The sequence below is a fragment of the Sinocyclocheilus anshuiensis genome, unplaced genomic scaffold, assembly GCF_001515605.1.
Source record: "Sinocyclocheilus anshuiensis isolate Anshui unplaced genomic scaffold, SAMN03320099.WGS_v1.1 scaffold117, whole genome shotgun sequence".
NCBI lineage: Eukaryota > Metazoa > Chordata > Actinopteri > Cypriniformes > Cyprinidae > Sinocyclocheilus > Sinocyclocheilus anshuiensis.
The window spans coordinates 1350989-1361398 of NW_015536624.1; the positions used below are offsets into that span (position 1 = coordinate 1350989).

Here is a 10410-nt window from a genome sequence, read left to right on the forward strand (position 1 = left end):
GTGAGAGCTCCTCTGACTGTGTCCGTCTGTTACAAACAGCCTGTGTCTCTACCGAGGAAAGTCAACATCAGAGTCAGTGAAAACACTAGTGTAACCTTAAGCACAGCATCATTTTCATTGGAGGACCACAGAACCAGGACACTGTACCTCTCAGGACAGATAAAACGACAGACAAGCGAGAAAGCAGAATGATGGTGATGTAATCCTGACAGAAAGGATACTAAGCACTCAACGGCAGGGGTGTCAGACAGGGCTATGGTGGAACTGAGTAACAGACGCCATCACAAACAGTGATCTCAGCCACAAACCTAAAATACAAGGGCCCTAGGAAATGACGCTCCTATTCAATGGTGCCATAGTATACGATGATGTTATTTGAAATGTCTACTTTAAAGACAATTAAAGGGACTTATCATAGAGAACAGGAATCCTCTTGCTCTATTGAACTGAAGGAATCAATGTCCTGTGTAGACAGACTCAGTTCACAACACTTACTCCTCAGTCCACTCTTACAGATACTGTATAATAATTCACATATAAATTAATATTCTTTATTCAGGAGCTTGACCCACTCTGATGAGCTACAGCAGAGGTTAGTCAATCGTAACATCAGCCATTTACACACAGAAGCCTTAAATATACAGAATCAAACCTGCCTGATTATTCCTAAGGATTGGAGAGAGGTTTGAAAATGGTCATATATGACTAAATAAAAGGTAAACATGAATAAAAAAAAATGCTTTTATATTTCTAATATAAATAGGGTTATATTCTATACTTTTGCTTTTAATTCACTATTGTATAATGCATAATGCATTGTACATGTGCAGTCAAATCACTTTTAATCAGTGTCGGTGTCAGTAGGGGAGGAGTTTGAGTGGAGGGCCGTTTCTCATGAATATTTCAGTGTCTCCCTTCTTTCCTCAGTCTTTCCTTATCCTTTCCCTATGCATGCACACACGTGTGTAAGTGCTCCATGTGTATTATTCATTAGTATGTGTTCAGCGTATGAGGAGGGGTTTCTCACAAAAACTGCTTTCAGAACAGCTTAACGTGTGTGTGTATACACACAGTATATAAAATATACAATATAAATATATTTTATATATTATGGCAGTAAATTGACCTTGTTCGCACTGAAACATTTAGGACCAGTTAGTAAGGAAATACTTAATTATAATGAGGAGTTATCTATGGTAATTGTATTGTCTCTTATTATGGTCAATGTAATACATTTCATTTTGGGAGACAGATAGATGGATAGAGACTTTTAAAGTATTAATTTGATTTATTTTTTGCAAGCATCCTAAAAATATATTAATATATAATTAATATGTCTGTCATAGGACAGTTATTTGTACCATTTGCTTTAATATATATTTACAGTCAAGAATTCATTATCCATGTATATAGTAAATTCTTGACTGTATATACAGTAAATAAAACTGTACAAATAGCATGTCTAAAACTGTTGTGTAGTGACTGTACTCATAGCCTGATAGACATCATTAATTTATAAAGGCCTGATTCTGTCGTGTGTAATCAGTGTGTTTGGAGCAGTGAGTACGAAAGCTGCTGTGATCAAAGAGGAAAATAAAAACTTAAGTTCAATATTGTCTATTAAGCTTTGGTAAAACTTCACTATTTTATTTTTAAAGAGAATTAGGCTGCTTTCTGTAGTTTGTGCTGAATTGTTTGCATCTAAACGCTTCTTGATATGCAGATGTGTCTGTCTTAGTGTTCCTCACGAGTGACAGGCGCTCCAGATAGAATGTCTTTCTTCTTCTGAAAATGCCTTGAAGTCTCTTGGGAACTTTGAGTTATTTTTGCTGCTTTTAAAGGCTTCGTGTCTTTATTCATCCTGTTGGAGAGCGCTGGGGAAAAAACTGCCCACCTCCCATTTTCATTCCCTCATCCACTCCTGTTTCTTCGTCTTTCTGTTCTCTCAGTTTCGTAAAGCATTTGTGGTTGGACGTTTTGCGTTACTTTCTTGTATGCAACATCTGGAGCATTAATGGTGCTGTATCTGTGGATACTAAAAGTAAAAGGATGCTGAGGTATTAGTGTGGTAGACGAAGGGTGTTGGAGAGCGCTGGGGAAAAAAACTGCCCACCTCCCATTTTCATTCCCTCATCCACTCCTGTTTCTTCATCTTTCTGTTCTCTCAGTTTCGTAAAGCATTTGTGGTTGGACGTTTTGCGTTACTTTCTTGTATGCAACATCTGGAGCATTAATGGTGCTGTATCTGTGGATACTAAAAGTAAAAGGATGCTGAGGTATTAGTGTGGTAGACGAAGGGCAAAAGGTTAATTCCTTTGTGGTAATCCTAAATCCATAGAGGATTTAGAGGAGATCTTATTTCTTTTGTTTTCTTGATGGTACAGATGTGAGTGCCATGGTAACCAAAGACAACGCTAAATCTGGTGAGTAAAAAATGATCTCAACACACTGTAAATGAACAAAAACATGTAATAATGTATCACATTAATAACACTGATAAAAGTAAGAGATGTTTCTTGAGCAGCAGATCAGCATATTAGAATGTTTTCTGAAGGATCATGTGACACTGAAGTACACATGATGCTGAAAATTCAGCTTTGCATTACAGCAATTAATTCTACATTAAAAATGTCATAGCGGCGTCTTTTGCATGTGCAGTTTTTTAATAAAGTGTATACGCCCTCTTGTTCTAGGCTCTGGCGGAAAGACAGCCTGTGTGAAGAAACAAAAGTGTATAATGAACAATTCTCAAAAGGCTGGGGCACTTTACAGGGACCCACAGAAGACTATATTTGAACCCGAACTGACTCTTGATGTCACGGCTGACGATGCTGGAAGGAAAACAAATCCGGTCGCAGTGAACGGTGTTATAGAAACGACTGCCAATGAACAGACGTGTAATGTATGGAGTGTTTCCAATCTCCAGAATCTGAAAGAGATGCAATATCTGCACCACGAGGCTGAGGACAGTCGAATCGACCCGTCACTGGACAAGGACAAGTCATCCCTCATGGGTTTCGTCGACTCCAGTAACCTGGAGAGCTCGGAGGATGTTCAGACCGTTCCGTGCATCCAGGTGGACGTTAAAACGGATGTGGTGCTGATCGATGAGGATGATGATGATCTGTCTCTAAGGGAGAGGACAGTGACGGACGTGTCCACTGTGGACGGGAACGCGGCCGAGCTTGTGTGCGGGCGGCTCCAGTCAATCTCCTCTGACTCCACCCACTCTTTATGTGATCGGCAAAGTCTAGAGCAAGGCTTGACCATTGAGACACCTCAAGAGAAACAGGAGCCGCCCAAAAAACACAAAGGTGCTTGCTGCCTCTGTGTTATCATTTCATGTTTCTCAGAAAAAGGGCCAAGATTATACACTTTTCAAGCATTTTTTTTCTTTAAAATCATTTTATAATGTTAGTGAAAACGAATATTTTACATTAAGTTTTTCATGACCATTTTTATCTCTCTCCTTGACCCTTAGAATTAAACGAGCTTATACTTGACATGGAAATTATTTTACTGCCATAATGTGACATATTTCCAAGTGAAAGAATATTTAATGGGGGTGGGGAAGGAAAGGAAGGACATTTTATAAAGTTAGTTAGAGTTTCTTAAAGCAATAAACAGTCATTAAGTTTGTCATGACCATTTATACCTCTTTCTGACCCCTACATGTTTATTTTGCTACTGTCCTTTTTATGGAATTGTTTTCACCACAGAATAAAAAGAAATAAATGGTAATTTGCAAGTTTTTTATCTCAAACTTCTTTCTCACAATTCTGAGTTTATATCGTAATTGTGACAAAAAATCTAAATTTTTTTTTTTTAAATCGGTGGTGGAAAATTCATTTTAAAGTAAAAAAACACTTTCTGTAATGTGACATTTCCAAGTGAAAGAATCTTTGATGAGGAAAAAAGGCAGGGAAGAACTTGACTGTACCCTATTCATCATGACAACTCTTATTTCAAAAGAGAAAACAACTAACAAAAACAAAACCTGTTTTCCATTTGTCTTCTGTCGGAGTAAAGGCCCATTCACACTATAAAGTTTTAATAATTGTTCTAATGCTATGAGAATATTCAACTATAACGATAACGACAAAAAGGAACGATATCATTGGACTCACTTGCAGAACGATTTTTCCAGCTGATGAATGGTAAAAACACTGACAGCCAATCAGAGTTCAGCTTGCTTTAAGAAGCTTGCACATAAAATGAAAATTAGCCCATAAATTACTCACCCTCAAGTCATCCTAGGTGTATATGACTTTCTTCTTTCAGACGAATCCAGTCGAAGTTATATTAAAAATTGTATTTGATCTTTCAAGCTGTTTAATGCCACTCAGCGGGTGTTGTATGCATCAGTCCAAAACATTTTTGGGTGAACTAACCCTTTAAAGTCACAGACAAAATTGCAGCGCACTTAGATAAACAGAATTTTATTGTGCATTGGTATGGATGCTATAATATAGTTATCATTACAGTTGTCTTTATAGTTATCCTTCTTGGTGTGAACGGGCCTTAAATTTGTTTCTGCTTGAGCACAATTGCTGTGGGTCCGGTTTTAAGGTTTTAAAAGCGGAAGCTGCCAAATAGAGCAAATGTATAGGCCATTTAGGCCATCTAATTTTGATGTTCCTCATTGTTAAGCTGGTGTTTTTCCCATGCGTCTGGCACAGTGTTTTTGTGAATTGTACATTTTGTATGTGTTTGTCTTTTATCGCAGTTACGCTGTAACCGTGGGCTTGTGAAATATTCAGTGCAGAGCTGAGCTTTTAAGATAGCACCGCTGGAAATGGGCAGGTACTATCAACTGCACAAAACCAGAGAAAAAATTTAAACGCGGATTCTTCTAGCTATGCAAACACGATTTCGGTCAGTGGTTGACCGAAATGTGTCAGATTTGCATTATTATAATAAGCACACTCTGCCTTTAGAAGCACTATAGCTGCCAGTAACATAACTTAGGTTTATTGCTAGATACAGTACTGTTAAAAAGTTTGGGGTTGCAAGATTTTTTAATTTAGTCTCTTCTGCTCACCAAGGCTGTATTTAAAGTATTTCATCAAAAATACAGAAACCGTAATATTCTGAAATATTATTGCATTTTAAAATAACTGTTTTCTATTTGAATATATTAAAAAAAAGTTCCAGTGATGCAAAGCTGAATTTTCAGCATCATTAGTCTTAAGTGTCACATGATCCTTCAGAAAACATTTTTATATGCTGATTTGCTGCTTAAGAAACATTTCTTTTCATTATTATCAATGTTGAAAACATTGTGCTGCTGCTTCACCTTTTTGTGGAAACCGTGATTTAGTAATATTGTACTTGGTAATGAACAATAATATTAATCAGAATATTTAAGTAATATAAAATTGCATTATTTAGTTATGAAATATTACATTTCTTGTTATTATCAGTATTGAAAACAGTTGTGGTGATTAATATATTTATGGAAACCACGATTCTTTGATGAATAGAAAGGTCAAAAGAACAGCATTTGTATGAAATAGAAATCTTCTGAAACATTATAAATATCTTTACTGTCACTTTTAATCAATTTAATGTGTTCTTGCTGAATAAAAGCGTTTATTCTTTAAAAGAAGCGTTCTTTAAAAGAAAAATATCTTACTGACACAGACATTTGCAGGTAATTTTGTTACCAGTATATTACAAAGCATAGTACTGCATATGAAATATTGTGTCCCACAGTGCAGTGCACCCAATTTGACCTTCCTTTGCCAGCGTGACAAATGAGCCCAAAGTAATATTTTTACAATTTTTTGACAGATTTTTTATTGGACTGCCAAAAACATTTTAATGCATAATTGGTTTAAAATGATAAACTAACCGTTTCTAATGCTTTCAGTTATCTTGCATGTAATTACGTTGCAATATTACATACTACTTTTTGAAACCTTTAGCATATAGCATTCTGTTTTACATACAGGAACTATTCAGTATATACTGTGCTGTATTCATTCAACACAGACTAGCATCTCAGACAACAAAACTTTTCTACAATGCCACATATTCTGTATGGTGCTCATGAGCGGCATCTCTTCATATGGCTATAATGGTGTCTGTTTTGTATGTTTGAATAAAAGCCATTAATATGTTCACAGCTCTTGCTCTTGAGTCATGTGCACTACAGTCAGGTGGAGGAAATGGTTTCTCATCTCAGTGGAGGTTTCCGGATGAATTGAGAGAGGGTGTGTGTTTTGTTGGGAGGGGTTGCCACGTGTGTGTGTGTGTGTGTGTGTGTGTAAGGAGGGTGATAGGGCAGAAAACGCTTATCTTTAACTCGCCACCCTCCAGAGTTGGCGCTGTAAATGTGTCACGCTTAGGCACTCAGAAGTGTATTTGTACTCGTCATGACCTTATGAATGTTATTGTTGTTCTTTAGAATAATTGTAAAAAGCACTTCATTTGTTTTATTTGAAGTAGGTTATTCTTTTGTGCTTCAGAAATATGTAGACCAGAACTTGCACCTCCCAAAAAGGTAAGACAATTAATTAATTACTATCCATTATTATTATTTTTTAATTTATAATTTTTATATACATTTTTCATTTTATATAGGCCTATATATATTTTTTTTTTATTAATGTTTTATAATATTTTTAAATAGCATAATGTTTTTTTTATAGATAGCTCATCAGCGGAAATTAATGATGGGTGTATTCACAGCAGTTTGGCAGCCTTCATAAACAGCAACCAAAAATAGCAATAATCAGCATGTGGCCAGTGATGCGTCAGTTTCTGTGGCCATAAGAATGAGCAGGTTCCCTCTCTTACAGAGCGACATTTAACTGAATGTGTCAGCGCTGAGGATAACAGACGTTCATTACAAACCGCACAGAAAGCTGAGAGTAGATGTGCTTGACCTCAACTAACTCATTCACCACTATCAACAGAGTTCAGAATGGAGGAGGAGGGTCTTTAAGGGGAAATTAGGAGAAATGTGGAACAGAAGTTAATTTTATATATATATATACAGTAATATGAATACATAAATGTGACCCTGGACCACAAAACCAGTCTTACGTGTCAATTTTTCGAAATTGAGATTTATACATCATCTGAAAGCTGAATAAATAAACTTTCCATTGATATGATATTTTGAGTTCCCCGGAACAGATGAGAGAAAAACAGCGATGACTGTCGTAGAAGCGGCCTTATGCTTTCTGATGATTCAAAGCATCTTTAAAGGTCAGTATCAAACAATTAATCACAATTTGCAAATATATTTTTAAATACACAGTCACAAGAGATTGGAATAGAATTATATAATCCTTGAAATAATACAATTATTGATTGACAAAATTGTTTTTTTAACATTATATATTGTACATTTAGTATATTTACAGTAGATCCAATGGAGCCCAAACGTTCAAGAGTTATTATTATGTATGGTTTGTTAGGCTAGGACAATATTTGGCCGAGATACAACTATTTGAAGATCTGGAATCTGAGGGTGCAAAAAAAATCAAAATATTGAGAAAATCGCCTTTAAAGTTGTCCAAATGAAGTTCTTAGCAATGCATATTACTAATCAAAAATTAAGTTTTGATATATTTACGGTAGGGAATTTACAAAATATCTTCATGGAACATGATCTTTACTTAATATCCTAATGATTTTTGGCATAAAAGAAAAATCTATAATTTTGACCCATACAATGTATTTTTGGCTATTGCTACAAATATACCCCAGCGACTTAAGACTGCTTTTGTGGTCCAGGGTCACAAATATTATAAATTACAAATTATACTATTGAAAATCTTTAAAAATATATAATCTTAAAATTATGAACATCTAAAATTATCTAAATATAACATTTTAGAAGTTTGCATGTCAGCTTTCTCATTTCAAAATGGAAATGTTAATCCAGGGTTTTCACTCTTCTCGGATATAACAGTAAATTTCAGGTTTTAATCAGGTTTAAAAAATCCCAGATGTTTTTTATTTTATATATACAGTAATACGAATACTTAAATGTAATGCATTGCACATATATGAATAAATATTGCTAAATCTTTTATACTGTATTATTGAAAGTAACATGCATTTAAATAATTGTAAATCTAACATGTTAGAAGCATGCATGTCGGTATGTATTCTCATTTTAAATTGGAAATGTTAATCCAGTTTTTTAACTCTTCTCCTCAGACTTAAGAGTGAAGGCAGACACAGTGGATGTTTGTGCCTCTTGCCATCAAAACGCCACCTGTGATGATAAAACCGACAGATCTGGGGGGAAAGTGTGCAACTGCATGTATGGGTTTGTCGGCAATGGGAGGACTTACTGCCAAGGTTTGATTATCCTGAGAACTGTTTAATAGCTGAGCAACCCTTTGTGATTGATCAACTTATATTTTATATTTGTTTTAATACAGATAAAGATGAGTGTCAGCTGGGTAAAATCTGTGGCGATCACACCAAGTGTCACAACACATATGGCAGCTATTACTGCACCTGTCTCACAGGCTACAGCCCATCCAATCACATGAACACATTCATACCCAATGATGGAACGTACTGCCATGGTGAGCTTTCATTTCAGTAAATGAATGCACTTGTAGAGCCGTGTCACTCGAGCTCCAGCACGTCTTCCTCATAATGTTGTTGTTTCCTGACTGAAACACTGGAGGTGCAGAGATGTTGCAGGAAGGGTGTGAACATGGTTTTGCAAGTGATATATCCTGAATGGCTTAATTTGTTAACAAGTTCTGCAAAACGTATTGCACCACTGTGGCTAAACAATGTTAAATGGGAGTTGCTTCGAGTGTGAATGTGTGAAAATACATTAAAGGACAAGTAAAACACTAAAAACTGAGAAATCTACGTCACGGCACAATAAAATAGTCATTTAAACTAATTACTGCCACATTTTCTTACAATTTTAGAACTTTAATCCTGTATTGCTTGGACTTTATTCTCATAATCTTAGATTTATTGAGTGATTTACTTTTAAACGGCATCATAAAAGGTCCTGTTATGGTGATTTCAGTAGGAAACATGCAAGCAGTAATTACGTGGTCGAGCCAAGACCACCAACCACATAAAGTTGAATTGATTGAAACATTATGGTGATTCTTTTTGGCAAAGTGGTTTAAAATGGAATGAGCAGAATTACTAACAAACATACATTTTTCTAATTTCTTGACCAGTAGGTGGCACTTTCCAGAAACTGTGCATGTACCCTCAGGAGTACCAAATTTTGTCTTGATACGTGAAAGCGTTGCAGAGATATCTAATGTCCACTTTGGTGTAGACACCACCAAATTTGTGAAACCATTTCTCAGGAACAATTTTGAATATCAAAAAATTTTTTTACAGAAAATTAACAAAAAAAATAAACTTTCTTTCTGCTCAGCCTCATATTCATCTGAGCAAAATTCGGTGAAATTTGAAATTTCAATGTTAAAAAAAAAAAAAAAAAAAAAACTTTTCTAGTACCTTCAAAGCCATGGCACTTAAGACACATACCGAACTTTGTAACAATGTGCCAGTGCATTCATAAAATATAGCATTTTACGACAAATTTTTAAATGGTCGAACATTGGAAAATTAGGTATCAAGTAAAAATTTGGCATGTAAAATGAATCTAAAGAAGAGACTAGTCTCATTATTAAGTTATGAGCAAAAAATGCTTTTTCATACCTTATGACCAGTAGGTGGTGCTGTGCCAAAAATGTGCAGGTACCTTTTGGTTGTGGTTATTATAAGACACACCAATTTTGGTTTAAATATGCTAAAACATTGCAGAGATGTAGCCTCAATTCCACTTTTTGTCAAATTCGTGAAATCATTTCTCAGCAACAATTTTAAATATAGAAAAAAGAGAACTTTTATTGGCTCATGATAATCTGAGCAAAATTTGGGAAAGATTGTACAAAATTTGAAGGAGAAGAAGTGTAAAAACACATTTTGTCGGGTGGAAATCATAAAAATTATGCAATTAGACCCTGCATGAGCTCCCCTGTGGGGCTTGGCCCCTAATAATTTTGAACAGGCATGAACTCCATGATGTTGTTTTTGTATGTAGATATAGACGAGTGTGGTGTGCAGGGGGTCTGTGGGGAAGGAGGTCTCTGTCACAACACAGAGGGAGATTTCACCTGCTCCTGTCAGACGGGTTACACAGTCCAGAATGGGTCAGAACCCTTTAATCCAAACCGGGATGCAGCTTACTGCAAGGGTAAGAACAGAGCCATTGCACTTTACATAAATAAAACCTCTGTAGAAATATCACCTCATTTACAAGAACACTCTCCCCCGGTTTCACAGACCAGGCTTAAGCCTAGTCCCAGACTAAAATGTAATTCCGAGCTGTTTCAATTGAAAGAAACTTGCACCGATTGATCTTAAAATATATCAGTGCCTTTGTTTTGTCTCAAGATG

General features: G+C 35.7%; 3 protein-coding genes across 4 annotated transcripts in view; all 3 read left to right on the forward strand.

The window, feature by feature from the left end:
• Positions 1 to 741, forward strand: part of LOC107705059 (uncharacterized) — a 3754-nt gene extending 3013 nt beyond the window's left edge. Inside the window, exon 5 of one of the 2 annotated variants that reach the window (XM_016439739.1) lies at positions 6 to 741. In XM_016439739.1, coding sequence (XP_016295225.1) covers positions 6 to 192 — 187 coding nt within the window. In that variant the 3' untranslated portion in view covers positions 193 to 741. The other variant, XM_016508193.1, reaches the window with a different exon arrangement.
• A 1392-nt stretch (positions 742 to 2133) lies between these two features.
• Positions 2134 to 3578, forward strand: LOC107653106 (uncharacterized). Its single transcript, XM_016439746.1, has 2 exons — positions 2134 to 2423; positions 2694 to 3578. The coding sequence occupies exons 1-2, from the start codon at positions 2396 to 2398 to the stop codon at positions 3410 to 3412; spliced, it is 747 nt and encodes a 248-aa protein (XP_016295232.1). The 5' UTR covers positions 2134 to 2395; the 3' UTR covers positions 3413 to 3578.
• A 3543-nt stretch (positions 3579 to 7121) lies between these two features.
• The window catches only part of susd1 (sushi domain containing 1), a gene marked incomplete at its 5' end in the record, with an annotated part of 11102 nt that continues 7813 nt past the window's right edge, over positions 7122 to 10410 (forward strand). The window contains 4 exons of the mRNA XM_016507972.1: positions 7122 to 7215; positions 8176 to 8319; positions 8403 to 8552; positions 10055 to 10207. Of these exons, the coding sequence (XP_016363458.1) occupies positions 7122 to 7215; positions 8176 to 8319; positions 8403 to 8552; positions 10055 to 10207 (541 nt within the window). The remainder of the gene's footprint in view (positions 7216 to 8175; positions 8320 to 8402; positions 8553 to 10054; positions 10208 to 10410) is intronic.

Coding starts and splice junctions, on each gene's coding strand:
- LOC107653106 (XM_016439746.1), top strand. CDS start 2,396: ATGGTAACCAAAGACAACGCTAAATCTG. Junction 2,424..2,693: donor CAAAGACAACGCTAAATCTG/GTGAGTAAAAAA, acceptor CTCTTGTTCTAG/GCTCTGGCGGAAAGACAGCC.